The 26268-nt window shown below is 34.5% G+C and overlaps 1 protein-coding gene across 1 annotated transcript; it reads right to left on the bottom strand.

The window, feature by feature from the left end:
• Nucleotides 1-2823: 2823 nt before the first annotated feature.
• On the bottom strand, nt 2824-25560 carry LOC138324443 (leucine-rich repeat protein soc-2 homolog). The gene is made up of 15 exons (XM_069269511.1): nt 25381-25560; nt 22545-23433; nt 21647-21736; nt 20965-21036; nt 20206-20264; nt 19435-19487; nt 18728-18870; nt 18277-18432; nt 17229-17284; nt 15775-15799; nt 14982-15116; nt 14264-14327; nt 12298-12379; nt 4958-5056; nt 2824-3801 (listed from the first exon to the last, which is right to left on the bottom strand). The coding sequence occupies exons 1-15, from the start codon at nt 25515-25517 to the stop codon at nt 3753-3755; spliced, it is 2109 nt and encodes a 702-aa protein (XP_069125612.1). The 5' UTR covers nt 25518-25560; the 3' UTR covers nt 2824-3752.
• Nucleotides 25561-26268: the final 708 nt, after the last annotated feature.

The raw sequence follows: 26268 nt of genomic DNA, 5'->3' as shown, positions 1-26268 counted from the left end.
GTGGGAAGATGGTAAGTTAGCAGAACACTCATTACATAAACACAAAATTTAGTACAAATATTATTTTTTGCTTTCGGAATCATGTATCTGCTTTTAGGGTGACAATCCAGGGGCCTCAGCTAATAGAGATTTTTTTTTTTTTTTTTTTGTAATATATGGAAATAAATTGTCATTGAGGGTGTTTGGTGTCGCGATTTATTTTGATTTTTTTTTTTTTTGTGTAAAATTTATAGAAAATAGCTATATTTTTGCATTATAGCAAATATACTCCAGGAATTGTGAAAACTGTTAATTGATGGTGTTACGCAAGGTTCTCATTTCTATTAACTCTAATTGATCTATTTTCCGGCTTCCAAAGTAATGACCTCGTGCCTCGTTGGATTCCTTTTCAAGGCGTTGTTGGCTGTCTCACAAACTCTGCGCTCTGTATGCTTACTCCACGATATGCCTGCTGAGCGGTTTACGCAGAAATAAATATATGTGGTGTTATGTAGATGTTTACTAAACGACACTTCCATGTTGTGGTCTCTTCTGTTAAATTTATATGTACCATAATTTGGCCGAAAATTTAAATCAAAGGATCTTCTAATTTGTCAATCAAATACAAGTTCGTTGTAGTGTGATTAAGCTATATAATTATAGTGACTAAAGATTAAGGAATGTGCAACAAAATTAAATATTATTGAAAAAAAAACATTTGTAACAAACGAAACACTATAATGTGTATAACAAATTTTATAAATAGTCATCGGTAAGCATGCGTGTTGCTTTTAAAGGATGAAAAATACAATGGTCCTATCTTCCAAAATATAAGTCAATTGTCTGCTATGGGGTATTAATTAACCATTGACCTATAGTTGTAGTTTATTGTACATGATGTAGTTGTTTCAGTAAAAAATCAAATGCGTTTGAATTTGGGGTTTTGTACTGGTGTTGTCACTTCGTAAGGAACACATCTACTCGTTTATTGGAAAGGATCATGTTTACACAAGAATTTCTTTCGAAAACAAAGTTTCTTTGCGTTTTTGCCTTAAAGGTGCTCCACTGCTGACAAATAGAACTTTTTTCATTATCAAAAGCAGGAGTAGATGATTCAGCATTTTTCTTCAGTTACAAAGTTACTTACTTTACACAATTATCACCACTGAAAAGTTTGGTCGTCAAATTTTACTTCAAGATATATTAAAAATAATTAATTGCATCGCGAAAAAATCCGTGGCACTTTGTCCTATATGGAATGAAGTACTAATTGTGCATGCATCGAATGCAATATAAATTATCTTGTATTATTTTTGTGTTAATTAGACATATATATACACGATTAAACACTAATCATTGTTTAGATGATGAAGATCATTTACGCTCTGTCGGCGGTGGAGCATCTTTACGCTGGAGTTAAACAAAAAGCGTAAAAATGATGTTAAGTAAGCGACATTGACTATTGCCTTTAAACGTGATGATAGTCCAAAACAAGAAGCATCAAAAATTGAAGAGATATTAAACGCAAGGCATTTTAATGGTAAATATTGATTTTATTGAAATAACATTAGTTGTCTTCATACATGTATATTGTACATAGTACTAGTATTTTGTGACATGTACACGACACAATTTAGCAGGAACATATCTTAAGCATTGAAATACTTTCAAAAATAGAGAAGATAATAGTCTTTTTTAATGTATCAGGAAGTTAACATTAAGAATCGGAAAACTAGCTTGTAAACAAATAAATATTCACACACGTGAAAAACACCAGTATAACAAGATAGTTAAGCCCCCTGCATAAACAGCCAAATGTACAGTGAAACCTCGCCTTACGACCACCTCAAATTAAGACATTACGGGCACTTCTTTTCAGTCCCGTAATTTTCCCCTCTATATCTTTGTACTGGTCGTCTCAGTATTACGACCACCCCGCTATTCCGTATTACAACCATCCAGGCAGTCCAATGACCACTGATCACGGTAATTGACCCCCATAATTACGACCATTTCACCTGTGTCAGTTGACCCAACTAGCTCAACGCTAATTGCCCGCTTCATTACGACCCATTCTTCCGTGTCCGTCAATCGCTTGTCAAGTGACAGACCGTTACCTGTACGGTCGGTTGTTTACTAAGCGGGGTATTGGAGTGACGGAATCGAGGTCAATTATAATCACAATTAATTACCCCGATACATACGCATAATAAATGTGACCATAGGGGCTTTTGATGGTCCCCATTATTTAGCCAAGATGACCACGTGTCTACGTGCGGCTTTCGATCTTTTGTTTACCGAGACGGGTCGTCGCCCTTGTCATGCATGTTGACCTAGTAGCTAGGTGGCGCTTTGAAAGTGAAACTAGACAGACCAATTATCGGATCACTTGAAAGAGCGCGTGTAGTAATCGATCTTTAGTTTACTAATCAAAACATTAACCTGGGCTCTAATGATTTTACAGTAGCAGTATTTAAACCCCTATCTTCACGGGTGAGTAAAATGAACATCGTGGATCTAAGGCGTTTCGTTATGATTGTGAAATTAATCCGGTAAGAATGTCGCCGTATTTTTGTTTTGACAAAACTTAAATTAAATTTCCATACAAACACGATAACTTTCAAACGTTTGTATGTAATATTTCCACCTCTTTTAAATTCATATGCAATTTAAATCAAGAAGGGTACACCACGTAAACGAATAAGAAAGTTGAACTCCTTACATAACTGTAGCAAAGGCCGTAGTCAACTCGCCGAACAAGATTGGTATCGGTAAAACACAAGTGCAGTCGATATTGAAGAGAAAGGCGGAAATCTATGTGTGTATGTTATGTGAATTACAAATGTATAATCATTTCACCACTTTACTGTATCAGTTTTAAATACTGTTGAATCACAATCATGCATCCACCTTAAGACTCAGCATCCTACTTGCATCTCACCTACATGTTCGTTTACCAGATTTGCCCGAATCTTTCCACCAAATACCCTACATTTACAATCACTTCTCATCAAACTTATTCTCATTTGATATGTCCGTAGTACTTATATCATATTGTCATTTTCCTTTTATCTGTAATTTCTTTCATTTCTCAACAAATTATATTTTCATCCTTCCTTTTGGTCATTTTACGTTTGTTCTTTCCTCTTGATCTTCAACAAATACATCCTCACATCATCTCTTCTAACTCTTCCATACATTTTGAAAAAATAAATTAACATGAATATCATTCATTGTGTTTCGAGATACCAAAAAATGTAGTTGGTAAAGAACAAATAGTCCTTCCTTAGTATTTTGACAACACAATCATCGAAAATCTCAACCCCCTCTTCCCATCCCCAGCCCCCTATTGGCCATCATGCTCTTCATCAAACTGATGGTTAACTTTCATAAGACAGGTCGTCGCCCCTTTCATCAGACATATCCTTTCATCCCTCTTATCTCACATTGACCTATTCCTCATATTATTCCTATACGCACATAGTGATGATGCTTTGATCAAATTCACAGAATATATATGTGCAGCAAGCATGTGAATGGTGTATCATAGATACACTATATAGTTCACTCAATGCAAACTCATGTGAATAGAAGTTAGGAATGTATATCTATACAAGACAATAATTGAATTTATTGAATTTTCTTGAATTCATCTGTATTAAAATTAATAGAATTTTATTGAATATTTCAAAAGAGATAAATTGTAATCTCTCATCTTACCACAAAAAAAAGAAAAGAAAAAAGAACATTCAATAGAATGCAAACAAAATTCATTAGAAATTCTCTGCAGCAAATTTTCTGGCATCTTGAATCCTGGATCGACTGAATGAACAAAAATACACAAAGATATACAGTGTAATTGATGAAAGAAAGATATATGATTTCAAATCAAGGGGAGAAAATGGAAATTCTGTTCATCATAAAACAGTCTAATGACTAATTAGCCCGTCTTTGATATTTACTTCACCAACCATGGCTTATGTTACGAAATGTTTCAGTACATACAGAATATCCTCGATATACCATGGGTTATTATCACTGTCGTTATATCCACCCATGAACTATGCAATAGCAAAACTGAAGGCTCTGTGTTTTGACAACAAATGAGTCGTTAGTTTGGTCCTTTGATGTACACCAAAACAAGTCGAATAACGGAAAACTGCAGTTGACTGCGGCTTTGAAAATAAGCATCTCTCTCTCTCTCTCTCTCTCTCTCTCTCTCTCTCTCTCTCTCTCTCTCTCTCTCTCTCTCTAACCTTCAAAGGAAATATCTGCAGGCTTGTGAATGCTAATTTTGTTCTACATAACTGTTTTCAGTTGTTTTACTATGACAATAGTTTCGGGGTGGATATGATGATAATGATAGTAACCCCTGGAGTGTCGAGGATCCATGAAGAATAACATCATACATATTGTCCAAATACCGTATTGAGAAATATTGACACTAGAAAGCTAACGTCTGACCGGCGTCAAAAAGAACCCCGCGTCCACTGTAAGTTGACAATTAGCTGCAGTGATTGCATACTGACAACTTGAAATAAATTCCCATCTCTAGCGTCCAAGGACAATACTTTCTACCAATTATCACTGAAGATTTTTAAATTTGACTGCTAAAGGTCCAGTGTAGCCATCATAGTTTACCTCTTTCAAAACTATGACTATCCATGGTATTGAGTCCCCTCCTCACACCTTATCCAATACACAGTGTGTGCCAATTATCATACAAAACGGACTATTCTTAATTTCAACCCCCCTTTGTGGTGGGTCATGGCAGCCATCGTGCTCTTTAGGGAAAAAAACAAATTCATACTGCAAATCTAAATATTATCAGGTAATAGGCCCATTGGTTTTCAACGTAACTTCATGAAAGCAGTTGTGGACAGATAGGCAGACGGACAGTCAGATAGATAGAAGATGCACAATAATTACTTTGATGCAGGACCTTAATATTAACATTGGAGAATAGAAATACACTGACCTGTGAGTTTTACGCTGACCATCCAACGTATTCTCGGTGGTAAGGGGCGACAAGGGTCTCTCTGGTAGAGACTCGTACATCTCTCGTAGAGAATCAAACCTACAAGGAACAAAGTCATCCTTATTAGACTTTAATAAGGATTTTTACATCAGATTAATCTTAAAATTCACGCAATTAGATCAGAGTATTTCAATTTTGGCGCTATTCCAACGTATGCAAAATTTTACAACTCTGTCAATCATTTCTATTAGAGTTGAAAAATGAAAGATATTTTTAATAGACTAGCTGCTGAAACCGAAATAATTACTCTAGCAATCTAAACTAGAACACTGACACGTCAGAAAGGGCCCCGCTATGTGTCTGACGTGCTTAAGTGAAAAAGTAGTATTTTGACAACGAATTCTTCCGTGTTAGCTATATGTTGCTAATAAATAATTAATGTCAACATTAATTGGGAAACCGATGATGGTACATTATTATAATTCTTTGGAAAAAGTCTTCCAAGTATTTAACTTGAATCCTGATTCCAAGCTAACATTACATTAAGAGCATACAATTAACTCAAATACCCCTTTTAAACAAGGTAAACCTCATAGTTTGCTGAAGAAACACATAACAAATGTGAAAGGAAGGGAATAAAGGTCTTGCTCAAATATTTTAATCATGTAAAAGTTTTTTTTCCATAAGAGTTGTATCTGCAAATAAACTCTGTGGAATGGTATATCTAATCATATCATGTAGCCATTTTGATTCAAATCATATTGACTTTAATTAATATATTAAGCAATGAATAATTTTATTTATTATGTCATAACAAATTGTTAATAAGTCCAAAAATGGAAAATGTCAACCTTTGATGCAGTGACCCCATGATCTTACCTTTGGTCAGTCAAACCTTTGGTGAGTTGACTTCTTGTTTAATTCTGAACAACTCTGCTTCATTATAAATGTTGTAGCAAAATGTTCATGAGAAAATAATTTTTTTAAATTTGACCTTGACCTTTGACTTAGTAACCTTGGCCCATGACCTTACCTTTGGACAGTCAACTCCTTGTTTAATTCTGAACAACTTTGCATCATAATGTTATAACAAAATGTTTATCAGTTAAGAGCAACAACATTGTGATTTTTTTAAATGTTAAAATCCAAGATGGCCGATTTTTTAATTTAATTTCAGCCTGAAAAATTACCAAGCAGATCTAGGATGGATGGGGAATCATCATGTAAAATATGGGGAAAATACTCCACTCCCTTCCATCATTAATGTGCAAAAGAAAAAAAACGGACAGACGGACGGACGGACAGACAGACAGACAGACAGACAGACGGACGGACGGACGGACGGACGGACGGACGGACGGACAACCTGATTACTATAGGGCACCCGCATCTCGATGCGGGGCCCTAATAAGGGAGCTCAAAGTCATAATCACTTTCTTTAATGAAATCCAGAATTGTGTCGATTCTCTTTTAACGGCCAAAGAAATCAAATTCATTTATTTCAAACAATTTTTTTTCAAACTAAAGTACTCGGTACAATTTCCGGACGTGTTGAAGTTCTGCAATCGATGAATTAAAATTACAAATTATTGAATACTTTCTATAATTATGATTATTAAAACTGACAAAATGACAAAAACCGAGATAATTAGATAAGAAATAAATACTTGATTAACTACAGATATCCATAAATCTAATTATTTTTTTCTCAATAACAACGAATAAAAAGTGCACTTCATAGAACACATGATGCAGAGTTACACATTTACCAGTCGGGAAGAAGAGGTATAATTAGATATTCTCGTTTTCTCGTTAATCAAAATCCAAAATTACAGTCAGCTGCTCACGATTTCAGTTTTAAAAATTAATATTGTAACCAACCCTACCAAAATGTCTGTTATGTTTGTGTTGATCATCCAGACCGACTACTAGTCCTATTACCCTAATCACCTTGAATACACATTTGAACCCTTCTAACATTCTAAGGTTGGAACAGTTCATTATGAATTTTCAGGGGTGGATAAGTGAACATTGAACAGTTTTAAAACAAAGATAATTGATTACAATTACTGATACTATTTATTTAACACATATTGCAAAATACGTTATGTATCTTAGATAAAATGAATAAATTACTTTCGATTGCCAAGATGTAAGCACGCGAAGGGTTAGAAGGGTCTTAGTAGGAGGATGCCTGGAGGAAGCCCACGTGATAGGGCAGGTGTTACATTTTAACGTCCGTGCCTAGGTTTTAACCACGGCCGACTAGGTGAAAGGCGAGTTGTTTAACAGCTATACCACCCGATCAGTCGTCATTGTCATTATGAAATTTCAGTGGCGAATTCCACAACTGTTACCATTTAATGTTGGTTATATCTTGTCAGGTTATGGTGATTGAGATAAGCCAGAGTTCCAGATAAAAAAAAGAAACGCCTTCTGACCTCTAACCAATACCTGCTAATTCTCTCGCACTGAAATGAAACTTTGAGCATAAAATGTCAGACAACTTAAACAACAAGGCTAGATTTTACAGCTACATTTCCATAAAATGTGGTTAATCAGATTACTAAACAATCAAATCCAATTTCTGAAACAAATCAATATAAATTATTTAGTCTTAAAAGGACAACCAACTCTAATTAACCAAATTATAAATTAATGTCAAGAAAGAAAAACTAAAACCCATATCTGTTATTCCACTTTTATTAATTGATCGAGAAGGCTTTGAATTCCAGAGAGAGCTCTGTCCACAATGACAGTTTAGCATTTCCATCTTCTTCCAGTTAATGTACTATTCATTTCAATTAAAATGATTCATAGATAATGCCAGAATCAAATCAATTTTGACAGCAATTTGAAGCTATTGGCGAATATTAGAATGCCTTTTAAAAGAAAGAGATGACAGAACTCGTGTAGGGAAACCCAACCTGGTTAAAACTATTTTTGCATGACTTTGTTTCTTTGAAGCCTGAACAATTGAGTGTACAGCGGACAGAGTCACGGCCAGATGTGTAATAATATAGAATTTCGTCTAAACTTCTGTGTCTTTATTGTTTCCATAGCCGCATCAGAAAAGTTGCAACACTCAATGGTCAACGACTCAAAGTCTCTTTTAATGAGAAGTAATCTGAATGAAGCTATCATTACGACCGTAGCCTAAGTTATAAAATTCATTATATTACACATTTATTCTGAGACAAAGTATATAATCAGCTCTTTTTAATACACTAATTACTAATTAAGTTAATAAAACGACTTTTTAGACGAATTGTGAAAAGCATAACATGCATGTAGTTTTGTTATCTATGAAGACTAGGACAGCAGGGTCATCCAGCTAAATGGAGAATAACGTAATAATCAATGTAGGAAACCAGATATGGTGATTTATTGTGAGGATGAATACGTGGTAGACAGAGAGAAGGTCAGAGAAGCTGATCTTTAACCGAAGGTTCTGACCTGTGGGCACTGACAATCATATAGGGAAATGAACGCCAGACAAGCTCCCCATGCATTTGGAAGTATACATAGCAACCGCATGTGCTAAATTACACGAAGACACGTCTAATAATTTGATTTGAGAGTTTGTGCCCACACCGGCTTGGAGTTATGAGGGCTGTTCTCTGCTGATAGAAAGATGTACCAGCGAAATATCATTATGATACGCGACGCCCTGGACAATTCTTTGAATAAATATTGGACATGTCATGAGCTGTCGACTCTGATTACACGATTGGCCGGAACTGATAAATCCGCTTGCTTCTCCGCACAATCACTGATAACGAGATCGCTCATCTCCAATATAATATACACTTATTCCTTATCTTAAGTTGACAGCGTGTTTGTCAATCTACAACTCACATATAGACATGACGATACTGTAAAAAATATAGGCTTACACAGTGTTTATTGTTTTACGCAATTTAAATAGCCAGGGACATTTGTCAGGCTTAGGAAATTAATGAAAATGTATATATTGTTTCACGTTGTTTGAACAGCCAGGATCGTTCGTTTGTCAGGTTTATCATGTAAATGAAAGCCGGACACCCCGAATAAAAACCCCAACCAACATATCAGGCAACTGGCCGGCGTTGGTGTCGGTCACAATGGATTCCTATCCACCAGTGCAGAAATTTCTGTATTTTGCCTTGACAGAATATCACGCAGTAGCCATGTTCTTATGACAGATCAATGACAAAATGGTTGTTCCATAAAGTAGCTAAATATGTTGATACTAAACTAGTGATAACAGTCAAACCTGTCCATAAAGACCTCCCAAAGAGACAAAGAAAAATGGTTTTTATAGCCAGGTTTGTTGTTATAGACATGTTAAAATTGCGTTGAATTAACTATTTGGGACCATGAGAAAGTGACCTTATTAAGCAGGTGATCTTTGTACGGAGGTGGTCACAAAGACAGGTTTGATTGTAGTGATTAGAGTTATATAATGGAACACATGAAAATTCCTTATGTAGTTGTACACGTATTAATGTCTGAACACAGGGAATATTTCTTTACATGAAGTTCACGTTAAATTCACGTCATGAAATATTGCCTGTGATAGCCTTGTGATTTAGATTCCCTGAATCAACCATCAACAACTATCACGGCCCCATTAGGACCTAGAAGAGAAATGTTGAATGTTGGATATCTCAACCTGAAGGGTCTATCAAACTCCGTTAAAAAGTGTGCGCTAAGATGTGTTCGTAGAAGAAAACGGGATTGTGTTTTAATCAATCATAGAAGACAATGAGTTATCTATTCCTATTTAATGTTATACATGTATCTATCATTTCTGTCTACAGGTATGATCCATCATAATTCATTCTCTTCTGACAAGAGCAAGCCGTCATTCCAGATCTATTCCCGATTCTGCTCCCTTTTCTGACAAGAGCATGCCGTGATTCCAGATCTGTTCCCGATTTTGCTCCCTTTTCTGACAAGAGCAAGCCGTCATTCCAGATCTGTTCCCGATTCTGCTCCCTTTTCTGACAAGAGCATGCCGTCATTCCAGATCTGTTCCCGATTCTGCTCCCTTTTCTGACAAGAGCAGCCGTGATTCCAGATCTGTTCCCGATTCTGCTCCCTTTTTCTGACAAAAACATGCCGTGATTCCAGATCTGTTCCCGATTCTGCTCCCTTTTCATGACAAGAGCATGCCGTCATTCTGTTCACAATATTCTGCTCCCTTTTCATGACAAGAGCATGCCGTCATTATGTTCACAATTCTGCTCCCTTTTCATGACAAGAGCATGCCGTCATTATGTTCACAATTCTACTTACTTCCTTTTCATGAAAAAAGCATGCCGTCATTCTGTTCACAATATTCTGCTCCCTTTTAATGACAAAAGCAAGCTTCGTTTTGTTCACAATTCTGCTCCCTTTTCATGACAAACACAAGCTTCGTTTTGTTCACAATTCTGCTCCCTTTTCATGACAGGAGCATGTCGTCATTTTGTTCACAATTTTGCTCACTTTTCATGACAAAAGCAAGCTTCGTTTTGTTCACAATTCTGCTCCCTTTTCATGACAAAAACATGCTTCGTTTTGTTCACCACTCTGATCCCTTTTCATGACAAGAGCATGCCGTCATTTTGTTCACAATTCTGATCCCTTTCAATGACAAGAGCAAGCCGTCATTTTGTTGACAATTCTACTCCTTTTTCATTACAAGAGCATGCTATCATTCTGTTCTCAATATTCTGCTCCCTTTTCATGACAAGAGCGATTCCGTCATTCTGTTCATAATTCTGCTCCCTTTTCATGACAAGAGCATGCCGTCCTTCTGTTCACAATTCTGCTCCCTTTTCATGACAAAAGCAAGCTTCGTTTTGTTCATAATTCTGCTCCCTTTTCATGACAAGAGCATGCCGTCATTCTGTTCACATTTCTGCTCCCTTTTCATGACAAAAGCAAGCTTCGTTTTGTTCACAATTCTGCTCCCTTTTAATGACAAGAGCATGCCGTCATTCTGTTCCCAATTTTGTTCACTTTTCATGACAAAAGCAAGCTTCGTTTTGTTCACATTTCTGCTCCCTTTAATGACAAGAGCATGCCGTCCTTCTGTTCACAGTTCTGCTCCCTTTTCATGACAAGAGCATACCGTCATTCTGTTCACAATATTCTGCTCCCTTTTCATGACAAAAGCAAGCTTCGTTTTGTTCACAATTCTGCTCCCTTTTCATGACAAGAGCAAGCCGTCATTCTGTTCATTATTCTGCTCCCTTTTCATGACAAAAGCATGCCGTCATTCTGTTCACAATTCTGCTCCCTTTTCAAGACAAAAGCATGCCGTCATATTGGTCATAATTTTCTGCTCGCTTTTCATGACAATAGCATAGTGTCATTTTGTTCACAATTCTTCTACTTTTTCATGACATGAGCATGTCGTCATTTTGTTTACATCTTCTGCCAAGAGAATGTCTGTCATCATTATGTTTACATCTTCAGGAAATAAGGTTTGTTGTTTGTTGTTTGGTTGATTAGACTATAGCCAAGGTCATATAATGTTGGGCTACCGAGTATGCGGTGTGTTGCATGTGTGAAGTGACGCATGTTTTGGAAGACTGTAGTATGTTCTTGGTGTGACATTTTGTAATAGCGGAGCTCTGGCCCTTTTTATAGTGTCATCTCACTGAAGAATGCCACCGAAGTCATAGAACAATACACACCAACTGACATTATACTGACAACGGGCAAACCGGATGTCCCAAATACTTCTTTATACTGAGCACTAAGCTGGAGCAGAAACTACCACTTTTACAGACTATGCAGGTGTTAAGGCCAGGAGACAGAATCCAGAACCTTCCTCAAAGGGGTGAATACTCAATTCACGATTCAGAACTACGCGACTAATGTCAGGCACCTTTAATTTACCACTTTGCTAACATAATAACAACTTTTCAAGTGCAATTAAATGCTCACTACCTTTCTGAATCGGCTTTTAATTTCTAAAATGGGAATGTAAAACGAGATCGCTAGTTTTGTAGAGTCGCAAAAGTTATTAACTTACTGTTAATTCTATACTGATCATTATCTTCTGCCAAATTTAATTCAATCAAATGTTAATTTTCATATCGCTGGTCATTTTATGTTTCTTGCCGACGTCCTAAATACTAAACAGTAGTTGACTATCACTGCGCCTGACGGCAAAATAGTGAAATTAATCTCCACAGTTTTCATATATATCATGTAGGAAATATTGCGTATGTTTGGTGTTGTTACCTCATCTTATGCCATCGACATGCATTTCTTAAGAAACCTTTAAATTAAGAAACCTTTAAATTTCGCTCCTGAAAGGTAGTGGGCCTTTAAAAGATTTCAGAATAATTGTATGTACTTACTTCTTGAGAATATCACTCTCCATATTTTTCATTTCTGTGTCTGAGGATTTGATCTGTGCTTCCACCTGTCTAACGCTGATGACTGAGAAAAATAATAAAAAAGGTGTTCAAATTGGTAACAAATTAAAGAAGTAACATTTTCAAGGTAAAATTCTGTAAGCTTATCAAGTCCGTCAGATTGTGGTAATTAATTGCACAAATTATCCATTAAAGATGCTCCACCACTGACAAATGTTATTTTTTCTCTATCAAAAACATGAGCAGGCAAATTCGTATTTTCCTTCAGTTACAAAAGTTACTTACTTAACACCATTGCCATCATTGAAAAGTTTAAGCTTCTAATTTTACTTCAAGATAAAGATATTAAAAATATTTAATTGCATCCCGAAAAAATTTGTGGCACTATGTCCTATATGAAATTAATTACTGATTATGCATGCACCAAAAGCAAAATAAATTATCTTACATTTTTTGTGTGTTAATAAGACATATATACACGATTAAACACCAATTATTGTTCAAATGATGACTATCGTTTATGATCTGTTGGTGGTGGAGCATCTTTAAGCTTTTGAATCATTATCTTATTAAATATTAGCATCTAAACTTTCCAGTTAATTTTGGAATGTGGACATATCTCAAATCACTTACATTAAGTCAAATAACCTAATTTTCATCTGCCCACTCTATATTGATCACAAACCAGTTGACCTTTTATCTTCTTTGGAAAGAAATCTCGGACTATTAATGTGATAGGCTAGTTTGATTATCTTATGAAATAGAATGCTTGAGATACAGTTTTGATAGAAGCCATGTCATTTTTTCAATAAACTCATAAATACAAAAATGTATAGCTGTGTTAACAGACATGGGATATGTGTCCAGGGTGTGAGGTGAACTTCTAACTCCCAGTATTAAAAAGCTACTTCGCAGCTGATGCTCGGCGCGAACACAAGTTTTACTGTCTAAAATGGAGTGGTCAATACTGGACACATCCCAGAAATGGGGTATTTGGCACTGTCCTCTTGACCATTAGTGGTATTAAGCCAGCCATGATAGGGTTATATGGGGGCTAACCTATATATAACCAATTACCTAATTAAATTACTAGAAACAGCTGTCTGACAGAAACACAACTGAAAACTGAACAGAAATGGCCATCCTTCAATATTTAAAGAAAATATTTGTTATAAGGCAGCTTTATTAATACAGTATGCACTTATATTTGTAGAACAAATATTTGTACCTTGTACAATACCATTCAGCAACGTGGGAAATGGTCAATTGAATTCAGTGGTGCACTGCTTAATTGAATTACTTTGGCATACTTTTCTGATATTTTTATATTTTCCTATTACCTAATGTGCGTATTTGTATATACATTTCCGAAACAAACAAAACAATAGTTCTTGATTTATATCTGTCATATCACTCAGAAGTTGTCTAAGAAAAGAAAATACAGATTACTGACAATGATGTATAATTTGGCCTTCCGAACAGTTATATGAGAGATGTCTACAGGGTATACACTGAAGTTCTCCGAAATTAAAAAAAAATGTGTGCATTAAAAGCACTAAAATTAAATTTTATATTTAGTCATCTACACATATCACTCTATTGTCATATTTATACCAAGATAATTTTTTTTTTATAAAGTTTTGATCTATCGCTGATATCATAAGCTTGTCTAAAACCTAATGTACAAGGTCAAGATTTGCCTAGCTCTCAATTCACAAATTCATGGTTTGCCTTACCCATAATTCACAAGGTCATGTCTAGCCTAACCAATAATATAAAGGTCAAATTTTGCCTAGCTCCTATTTCACAAGGTCAAACAAGTACATGTACCATGCTTCTTAGTCACAAAACCAACTATTTCTCTTACTTTTAAGATTCATTAAGATTCATTTGTTAACAAGAATACAAGAATAAAGTTTTCACTGTACAATGTATGTAGCGTACTTACTTGTGGAAGCTGACATTGGCCTCATCAAAGGTGCGCCTTTTTGAGCCGTTCTCTTTACATGGGCCTGAAAGTATTACAATGTAAAACCATTAAATCTTGTTTTCAGTCACTGTAATCATATCATAGGTTAATTAAAATTGTTTTCTCTGCTGAAAGCGAGACAGAGAAATCTAGACCCAAGGGATAAGATTCTTAAGCTGACAAACACGTCGGGAGGCTTGATAACTAAAATAAAATCTTTGTATTCCAGTATAAGGTTCTTGATGAAAGTTAAATCCAGTACCTTATCGGAAAACATAAAGGCCCATGGATGAGAGAACACACACTATCTCTATAAGTGAAAGGTGGAGTGCAGTGCTCAATCAACTCCATGGATCTCAGAACAGTAGATTCTGGATCAAACAAATACCATTGTGAATTAATCGACGCTCGTCTGAGGATTACTTTTATATCACTCTTAGATTTTGGTGGTTTCCTATAACTAAGCCAATATTCTCATCATTAAATCTTACAATGTTTACTAGTTCCATATAATATTTTAACACTTTATGTATTTTCGTAGGGGTGTCATTGAAGTTCTCACTATTATTTTTGTATATTTTGTATTATACTCACAGACTTTAGGTGTTAAATGCCAATATATCATATAATTAAACTATCCGCAGAAAAGTTACCCACTATCAGTTAATAAATGAATGAGGTAACCATGGATACATACCCCATCCAGAATCTCAAGATTTGGCAGAATAACTTGGATTTCGGCCATGTAGTGGACATGTGGTCCGTCAGGATCAGAGAATGGGTTCCCAGCAATGAACAGTTCAGCTAGCTCACTTAACTCCTCCAAGTAATACTGGAAGTAAGCAAACCGTTGATTAGAAATAAAGTTTTATTCATTTCACATACAAATGCTAATAATTATACCAGCTTAATGACTTTGCTAAGCATCTAATTACCATTGATAGATCACTTAAACTCTCCAAGTTATTACAGGGAAGTAATGCAACCGTTGGATTTAAAATAAAGATCTTATTCATGTCACAACAACAAGCGTAAAATATACCAAACTTAATGCACTTATTTACCATTGATGCCTCAAAAGAGCTATGTTGGAGCTACTGGTTGGGGTTCTATTGTTTTACATTCTATGAACAGGCCACAGTTTAGGAGTTGGAGGAAAAGATCGAGTATGACAGATGAGAAAACTACTGCCCTCCGTATCAGTACTCTAGTAGCAATACAAAGGTGAAGGGCAATCATGGTTTTATTTTTTTATATGTAACCCTGTATATGGAATGTTCGCTTAACTTCACAGCTATCAAACCTCCAGAGTGACTTTAGGTCGATATGTTAGGTCCAGTATAAAAATTATCATTTTATAGTATCCTAGTGTATACTCACCACTTCAATCATAATACTTCTAAACAGCATAGCTGTGATGGTTGAGGATCTCTTAGTTTGGGGAAATTGTGTAGGAAATATAAGAACAGCTCTCGTCAGTTTGATTCTCAGCAGCATGAATTTCCTTGTATTGACCTGTGAAATAAAAATTTAGTTCTTTGAATTTCTTGTATTAACCTGAATATAGATAGTTTTTAATTTCTTGTATTAATACCTGAAATATATTTATAGTTAGAATTTCTTGTATTAACCTAAAATATTATTAAAAAAAAATTAATTGTGTTATATTAACCTGAAATGATATATATAATTGTTTGTATTTCTTCGTGATTTTTATTCTGAAATATAGTTTTGAATCAAATTACCTAAATAGATTTCTATTTTTACATAATACATTTATCATGTTACCGCGGATTCCACCCTTAATAGTATGGCTTTAGTCACAGTATTAAATTCTAAACCCTAGAATTTATTCAATATGGATTATCACAAATGCAAGCAGAAAAAAAAGATCTCAAAATTTTATAACATTTTCTGACCCTCGGGTACAATATCCTGATTCTTCATATCGACATATGAAAGAGTCTTATAATATTTGATCCCTTAATTTATGATATTTGAACATGACCCTGATCGTTGCATCCATGTATGTACAAATATAGATGTGCAAGCAGACCATATAAGATTTCTTTAATCAGAATGTATACAAAATTACCAGTCAATTAAGTCTATAGCATTGCGCAAAAGCCAGTTGCTCTTTGGTCTTCAATCGAGAATAAACTCTAAAGTGGTTCTGAGGAAACTACGAAAGTGACTGCTAAATGAATTATTGATACAGAATAGTGTATTATTGGTGGCAGAGGTCCACAAAACAAATCTATCAATGCCTCGAGATTGTTAGGGACCTAGATCAATTTATCTTCTCTAGGAATACTTCACTGTGCCACATACCTGGAACTTTCTAAGCGCCTTTTATATGAGGCAGTTGATTAGATCCGGAGATTGATAATCTGGAAAATTAATAAGAGATTTTTTTGAGCAGTGACAAGCCGAAGACTTAATTGGATGTTTGATACCTGAAATCATGTATTGTATTGATTCTTAAATGCACAGTACTAATCTGCTGTCTAACACATCAAGTATAAAGGAAATTGTTGAAATGATTCCTAAAAAATCACAAATATCAAAAATAAACTATAAAGATTTAATGAGACGGCAAATTTAAAGATGCTCTGCACCACTGAAAAATCAGTTGTGTATTTTTCTTTATGAAAACCAGGGAGGCATGCAGACAAAAATTAGTTATGTTCTTTCCATTACAACAAAAGATACTTAATTTACACCATTGACACCATTTACACCATAATATTTTTAATTGTACATGTACTTCAATTAAGATAAAAAAGCCATAATTAATTGTGTCCCGAAAAAAATCCTATATGGAATGAAGTACTGATTATGCATGCACCAAAAGGGAAAAAAAAAAAAATAACATATATGCAATACACGATTAAACACCTCTAAAGTAGTTAGACCTAGATCATTTATCTTCCAGGCCACATACCTGGACTTTCCAAGGCCTTTTAATGAGGCCAGTTGATTAGATCCGAGATTGATGATCTGGAAAATTAATAAGAGATTTTTAAGTGACAAGCGAAGACTTTATTGAATTTGATACCAAAATCATGTTTTGAATATTCTTAAATGCAGTTCTAAATCTGCAAACACATCAAGATAAAGGAAATTGTTGAAATTATGCTAAAAAATCACAAATAAAAAAAAAACTATAAAGATTAATGACGGCAAATTAAAGATGCTCCACCACTGAAAAATTTGTATTTTTTCTCTATCAAAACCAGGAGCATGCAGACAAATTAGTAATTTTCTTCAGTTACAAAAGTTACTTAATTTACACCATTGACACCCCATTGAAAAATTTGAGCTTCTAATTGTACATGTACTTCAATTAAGATAAAAATATTTTTAAAATATTTAATTGTGTCCCGAAAAAAATCCTATATGGAATGAAGTACTGATTATGCATGCACCAAAAGGGAAAAAATTATTAAAATAGACATACATAGACGATTAAACACCAATTATTGTTCAACTGATGAGTATCATTCTTAAGATATGTAAGGGGAGACAACTCTTGGTTAGTTACAGAAATCACTTCACATTCTTTGCATCTTTTATTCTATGTTTGGTGTAAAATATTTTTAAATTACTCATTCAGGTTTGCATCGATCTTCAAACAGCAATTAACCCACCATCATTTAAATCATGCTAGACTCATAGATCTGAATTCGAAGGCAAGTTCACACTTAACTGGGCCCTGAAATTCATCAAGATTGCCTAACTTTAAGAAATTCCTCAACTTAAAATTTCAGCATCACAAAAGTTAATGGGAAAATCTTGAATTAGGGAGCTAAATTTCCTTAACTTCTGTCGGTAATACTTTCTCTAACATTGAGAATTTCGATATAATAAGGAATGCCTTAACTCATTGACCCCTGAAAATTCATAATGAACTCTTCTAGCCTTTTGAATTAGAAGGGTTCAAAAGTTTCATCAGGGGTGAATTGGTTACAGATGTTTCATTTCCAGCCTACCTGTAGATTGGGCAGACCTCTCAGTCCACTGATGTCCGTCAGTTTGTTATGTGATAAGTCCACTTCCTGTAACCGTTTACAGCGAGACAGATCGACACTGCGCAGTCTGTTACCGGCCGCCAACAACTCTTCTAAATGAGGAAGGTAGTTCAGTGCCTAAGGACAAATTCAAACATCAAACTCAGATAGGTTAACATGGTTTGTTTGATTGTTAAAATCATGTCTATTTAACCTAGTACATTTTTATAAAACTTATATACAAAACATGTCTTAAATTGCCTTGTTTAAGCTGACCATGATTCCAATATATGGGTACAAAGGCTTAAACTGTCAGGGAATAGTATGGCTGAAAAAGGAGATCCCTGCTAACCTCCTTCAATATAAATATAAGACTCACAACTTATTAATCAGCCCTTGTATTTAAGATTCATGATCTGATAAATAAACTTACAGAAATGTTGTCCAGTAAGTTGAAGCTGATGTCCAGCGTGGTCAGCTGGGAGCAGCAGGAAAGTTCTGAGGCTTCCAGCTTCAGTAGGCGGTTACAGTCGATACGTAAGTGTTTCAGTTTTGACAATCCACTAAATCCTTTACCTATACACATATAAAGGACAAGTGAAGAAAATTTACCTGACTCACAAACAACACATACAAAACTTCTGATTTACATAGAAGTCCATCAAAGAAAGGGATAATTTTTCAAAAATTTAAAAATTTCATGAAGACTCTTCATTGATGCTTTTAACTTTTAGCTTAACTGAGAGTTAATTATATCTAAATTGAGAAATTCTTTTTACATTGACCCATAAACAACATATCAAAAATTACTCTAATTTTTTTTTTCATAACAGTATTTTTCAAGAAAACTATTAAAATTTCAAGAAAACCCCAATCGCCTTTCATTTTAGCCTTACTGAAAGTGAATTTTCTCAAAACCTTGAGCTTAAGCTTTACTTGAAGCAAATTTTCTGAAAATTAGAAGTTTGGAAGGCATATTCATATAAATTAACTTTATCAGACCTGACCTCATCAAATGAAAATTCCTGCAATCACTTGATCTTGATATTTTTTGCAACAATTAAGGAGATATATGAATTGTTCCAATTTAAGCTTTTGATTTCTCCATGAATATCCTCTAAACCTGAGACATACACTCACCTATCTGCCTGATTTTGTTATGTTGAATTTGAAGACTACTCAGTTCTTTACACCTGAAATAAAACAAGAAGATATTTACAGTTTAAGGCGGTTTTCAGAAAATTAAAAAATTGTTTTCCTACAATGGGGTGCAGTTTTCTTTTTTTTAATTTTAAATCCTATGAACAGTCAGGGGCATAAAAGGGCATCTGATTCCTATTATGAAGATATGGAGAAAAGCCAGAGCACCAGGGGAAAAGCACTGACCTACATCCAGTACCTGACAATTAAATAAACTGCTCCATGTTGGCTGAAAACTATAGCAACCAATTGCAAGAAATTGAGATTAAAGTGGTTGAAAACACTAAGCCATAGTGCAGGTTCTTTTGACAAAGGTTTTCTGCATCAGTCTGACACAAAACAATGTCGTTAGTGGGATAAAAACAATTATGGTGGTCTCAGAGATTTGATGTGAAATGTGTTCAAAATGAACATTAACATGTAAATAATGTAAACTACAACAACAACAAAAATAGCACTTTGATGTGACAATGTTTCAAAGTGAAATCAAACAAAAGCTGCATAAAATATGCCTGAACATATCAAATTTCCAGAATATTTTATTAAAACAGATCACCAGACCTTTTTCTTATGGAACTGCCAAATTTAAGACTTTGCAGTCTCAAGGACCCTTAAACAGCGGGATTGTGGGCCACGTTTCTGCAGTATCACCCCTAAGGTCTTGATATAATGAATGTAAGTCAAATGTTAAAGTCGCTATAATATACTAACCCCTTCAGTCGCTCAACCACCCTCAGTCTGTTGTCATACAGTTTAAGCTCCCTCAGATCCTGAAACAAATCAAAAGGATTTTCAGAATTAAAATTTAGTGATTACAATTCAGCATTGTGCTTCTCAAACCGTTCCAGTTCAGTTCAGTTCCTTATTGTTTTTAACCATACATTTTATGGTTCATCGGCGATTCAAAAAATGAATTGTCTGATCTAAAAATTTGGAACTAACCATTTACTGAAAACACACTTATTCAGGCGCAATCAAATTTTAACATAGTGAAAAATTCACACATTCATAATAAAGGCTCAATTAAAGTAACCAACTAAAAAGAAAAAAATATCTATCGCAATTACATATATATATTTTTATGCAAATTATACTAAAATATGATTACTAGTAAAATAGGTCCATTTACAGTATTCGGTCTTTGGCATATTACAGAGTTATCTCCCTTGCGGGTAGGTATTGATTGTTACGTCATTATTTTGAGAGCGCAATACACGTCATCTTCTCCGAAAAGTATGACGTTACGCTCGCAAAAACAAGACGTCACAATCAATACCTACCCGCAAGTGCAGATAACTCTGTAATATGCAAATTCGGAATATGGGTAATCTAGGAAACTGAAATATCTCTTGTTCATGTCACTCTAATTTTCCGTTTTTTGGAGGAAAACAAATGCGTAATAGTGAACCTATATCTGATAAAAAGATGTATTAATCTGACATTAGATAAGATTTAATCTTTTTTACTTACCGAGTTTGGTTCCAAGTTTTCTATTTTCTCTATATAGTTGCATGAAAGGTCTAATACTCTGACTTTAGTGAACTGGAATAAAATTAATTACATAAATTAATTGATAATTGACACAAAAACGATACTAGCATTCCCAGAAACACTATATAAGTAAGAATTATTTGAATTTTTACAAATTTCATTTTCAAAAAATGTTATATTCTCATGATTATTGTTTAAATTTTAGCAAATTTGTGAAAGTTTTCAAATTATACTTTGAATTTTTCAAATACAGTAGTAAATGTGACATACTCTGATTAGCAAAATACATGCAAAAGCTAATGATAGAAATATATATACCTATCATTACATATCTCTATATAGACTTACACCTAGACCCTAAATCATTGATATTAAAGATTTTTTCAGCAGAATTTCAATACTAGATTATCGCCCCTTAGTTTGGCTGGAATGAAACATGTCATTGAGAAAAAAAATATCAAGCTAAATTTTGGTGATGTTTTTTGTATTCTAGAGACTGGTGGCCAGTCTTATCTATGTAGACTAGCCACCTGAGACTAGATATATTATCAATAAGATTTTCTAAAACATTTACTTCTATTACTAGATTCCCCCCTCCCCTATTTTTTAGTGATGTTTTTAATATTCTAGAGCCTGGTGGTCAGTCAGATCTCTATCCCACCTTTTCTAAGTTGGTGATGACAGTCAATTCTGCACCATGGAGATTGATATCATAGACTTTTTCAAAGTCTCTTTCCTGATTCTGCTCAAGCTGAAATTAAAAATAATATTTATGCCTTATTCAGATTTTAAAGGCCCACTACCTTTCCGCAGTAAAACATAAAAGGTTTCGATAAAACATTTATAACATCAAAAAATATATATCGATGGCATAAGATGAGGTAACAACACCAAAAATATGCATGGTTTTTCCCCGTAACAGAGGAGAGCCATTTCGCTGTTTTGCCGTCTGGCGCAGCGATAGTCAACTACCGCGCAGTATTTAGGACAACAGCGGGAAACATAAAACGACCCGCGTTATGAAAATTAACATTTTATTTATCTTAATAAAATTGTTTAGAAGGTGATGATACGTGTAGTATTAACAGTGAGTTAATAACTTTTGTGACTCTTCAAAATTATCAATCTCGTTTTACATTCCCATTTTAATAATCATAAGCCGTTTCGGAAAGGTAGTGGGCCTTTAACTCTAGTACCAAGAGTTATTTTGAAATTGAAAGTCATTAATTCCATTTACTAATATTATACATGTCTTGCTTTCAGTTAACAAAATACATAATGACATTATTTTTTAAACTCAAATTAATTTTCAGATGGAAACCTTAAATATAATATCTTTAATCTATGAAGAGTGTTTTTTCATTACTATCAAGAACCAAAATGGTGAAAAATATCTGTATACATGAATTTGTAAAAAGTTTTTAATTTATATTACTGGGTTCATTAAAATTTTATAATCCAGAAGATTTTTTAAACGATTAGGTGATACAAACAATATACATGTATCTGTAAGATATGATTATAAGCTTTGTTGGTCTATAATTATATATCTAACTTACAATTTCTGTAGGGTCTATAACTCTGGAAGGTTTTGGAACTTCTGAGAACTCCGAGCTCTGACTGATTTCAGCCTCCAACACGTCTCCATAACCGCTCCTTGCGCTGCTCACAGCACTACTTCTTCCGCTGCTAGAAGCACTTCCTCTACGCTTACCACTGCTAGGAGCGCCACTCCGGGGAGCAATACTTCTTTCAGTACCACTCCGGGGAACACTACTTCTTTCAGTACCACTCCGAGGTGCACTACTTCTATCCGTACCACTCCGTGCAGCACTAGATTTCCCAGCAGATGCTTTTCTACCACTGCTAGGCCTTCCATTGCTTGGGACATCAGTTCTATCTTTATCATTACTACCACTCCGCTGATCCAAAGCACCACTTCTACTACCAGAAGCACCACTTCTGATTCCAATTCTAGTACCACTTTTAGGGACACCACTTTGGCTACTCCCACTAGTCCTTTCATTAGTGCTAGTTTTCCTATTTATAGAGGAACCACCTCTGGCATTGTCCTCGGGAAAACTGCTTTTACCTATAATACTGTTAGAAGCACCACTTCTACTTCCACTAGAAGTACCACTTTCTATAGCTGTAAGCTTCCCAGCAGAGTTCCTTTTCACCAGTTTACTTGTTGGTCCTAGCCCCCTAGGGACTCTCTCGAGATCATTAGTAAACATTCGGCCGCCTATAGGGTCGGCTGTATTTTTTAAAGTCTGGCCCTTTTTAGGGACATCTATGAATTGTATATCACACCCAGAGTTGACATCTAAAGCAGTGTCTTGGTTACCGACTGCAAGGTCTTGGGTCGGGCAGGATCTATTCTGTGACAGAGGGCTGGGACCAGCACCCATGTCATGCCTCACTATCACTGGCCTGCTTTGACCAGAACTGGAAAATAAAAGAATACTGACTATAATATATCTGACACTGTTAATAATAAGCTCCATGCACACTTCATTTACTTATACATTGTTCATCTATATATGTATTATAATGCCATATAATATTATTATATATATGTAACTGTACTGGCAGACGACCAGTTCTTGCTGAGTACCAATTCTTGCCATCGTATGTGTATCTGTCCAGTATGATTTTCACACAATTTTACATCAATAAAGTCATCTTCTGATAGAGGATACTTTCATGCTGATTTCAACAAAAAATTGTCTGAAAATTTATGTGCGATCATACAATTCACATGAGATGATGAGAATTGGTACTCTGTGAGAACTGGTCGCCTGCCAGTAGTGGAATTGGACTAATTGGTCAATCATTGGTGACCAGGTTAGCTAAGTCAATAGAGCATTAAGCTAATGTTTGGGGTCCCAGGTTCGAATTCCAGTCTAGCTGCTTCATGTTCTTCTCTTCTGTTACACAACAGCATACTGTGATGTATTGAGATGATGCACTATCAATTTTGTGAAAATATTGATAGACTACATGTACATGTACATTACTATACATATATATTGTGACAAATATCGAGTACGTGTCAATAATTAATTTTTCTTTGTTTTCATACCAAATCTGGCTTTCTGATTGGTCAATAATTTTTTTGCATACCACTATGAAAAAAAAAATCCGAGAATGGCGCGAAACCCCGACGTTTTCGTGACGTCACAATAGAGACATTGACGTTGCGTATTGATTCGGAAAAAAGAATCCCTTGAAAAACCACTATAATGTTACATTTAAACATACTTCATTTTATCAAATAGAGTATAAAATTAATTATAAGTATTGATATCACTATTTTTTAATTTTATCGGGTTATGAAAAAAAAATTTTTTGCAAACTTTTGTGAGAATCCGCTACGCGGATTCACACAGTTTGCAAACAAATTTTTTTTTCATACCCCGATAAAATTAAAAAATAGTGACATCAATGCTTAAACATATTTGTTATAACGGCAACGGCGGAGCTGTCGACACAATACTCAATCATACAATTTTGTGACATTATGTACTATATCTATGATTAATACAACTTTGTGACATTATGTACTATATCTATGATTAATACAACTTTGTGACATTATGTACTATATCTATGATTAATACAACTTTGTGACATTATGTACTATATCTTTGATTAATACAACTTTGTGACATTATGTACTATATCTATGATTAATACAACTTTGTGACATTATGTACTATATCTTTGATTAATACAACTTTGTGACATTATGTACTATATCTTTGATTAATACAACTTCGTGACATTATGTACCATATCTATGATTAATACAACTTTGTGGCATTATGTACTTTATCTATGATTAATACTACTTCGTGACATTATGTACCATATCTATGATTAATACAACTTCGTGACATTATGTACTTTATCTATGATTAATACTACTTCGTGACATTATGTAAAATATCTATGATTAATACAACTTCGTGACATTATGTAAAATATCTATGATTAATACAACTTTTGTGACATTATGTACTATATCTATGATTAAATGTTAGATGCACATGTAGAATTACGATTGCATTTACAAGTGGCTATGTTCTGATAAAAAGGCTTCATGTAGAGACTAAATATTTCTAAACCATATTTTTCATCATAAACCGTTTCTAATTTAGACTAGGCCTACTGCAGTAGTACACTGTGTGTTTAGTTCGTTCAGATTCTCAAATTATTTCTTATCATTCATGAATTGGACACAGTGTATACTATTGTATATATGAACATCACTTCATAGCATGATTTTTAAAATGACAAAGCCATCGATGAGGACAAATTACAACTAGTAATGGTGTCAAAAGTCAACCGGGTGTTGCAGTGCCATGGAGTACACATCAATATTGAACTAACCTTGCTAATGTTCTTCTCATTCTTGGAGGCGGATCGTCTATTGCCACAACACCAAAAGGTCTCCCGAGAGTTGTTGGAACACTTCCATTCATTCTTGTTTTCAATTTACCCTCCATAGTGTGTAGATGTACGTTCATTTAAACATCGCAACCTTGTTGTTTACCTTGGAGCTCGCCATATTGGAAAATGGATTTGTCTCCCCTTAGCGCATACCAACAAGGAGTTACGTCCCTTATCCGTTCTGTCAACGCGGCGCACCTGCCCGGTGTGATATCGATTTACACGCACATTATTGCATTATTTGTTATTTTATTATTTCAATTTCATCCTCTAGCCTACAAGAAGGTAATCATCAAGAATTTTGTAATCTCGATTGTTGTCCCCCATTTACACAGCCCAACATGTACTTCATTTAAAATCGCAACCAGTTTTTACCTTTATAATATAAAAATTGTTTTTCGATTTATTTCGATTTTATTCCGTTCTGTCAACCCAACGCGGCCAAAGAACATATTAAAGTTATACTGTAATAGTGGAATATTTGTAACAACAAAATATTTTATCTCGAGTACATGTCACATCCCACCCTTTACAATCAAAAATTCAATAAAATCGGTTACATCAAATATATCTATGAATTTTCCCCTTTATTTGTTTGCCCTTATCAGTCATTATTCCCATTATAAAAAACCCATATTCACTTTATTTTTAATAATCTATATAAACAATGAAAAAAAAAATATGCGATTGTTCATTGTAACCTAACATATTTGTATGGCTAATAATTTTTTTCATTGCCACCCATTTCAAAACTAAAAAATCAAACTGATTTTATTTACACTCAACCCTTTGAATTTTAAAGTCTGATTTCGGAGGAAAAGATTTAAC

This window comes from Argopecten irradians, chromosome 5 (genome assembly GCF_041381155.1).
Source record: "Argopecten irradians isolate NY chromosome 5, Ai_NY, whole genome shotgun sequence".
NCBI lineage: Eukaryota > Metazoa > Mollusca > Bivalvia > Pectinida > Pectinidae > Argopecten > Argopecten irradians.
The sequence above is the reverse complement of the archived record's forward strand: the minus strand, read 5'-3'. Positions and strand labels throughout refer to the sequence as shown.

What these genes read in the sequence shown, in the direction of transcription:
- LOC138324443 (XM_069269511.1), bottom strand. Translation starts at nt 25,517, where the DNA reads ATGAACGTACATCTACACACTATGGAGGGTAAATTGAAAACAAGAATG. An exon ending in TACAAGGAAATTCATGCTGC is followed by an intron (nt 15,117 to 15,774) that starts TGAGAATCAAAC and finishes GCTTACTTCCAG; the next exon opens with TATTACTTGGAGGAGTTAAG. An exon ending in GGTCAGCGTAAAACTCACAG is followed by an intron (nt 3,802 to 4,957) that starts GTCAGTGTATTT and finishes TTGTTCATTCAG; the next exon opens with TCGATCCAGGATTCAAGATG.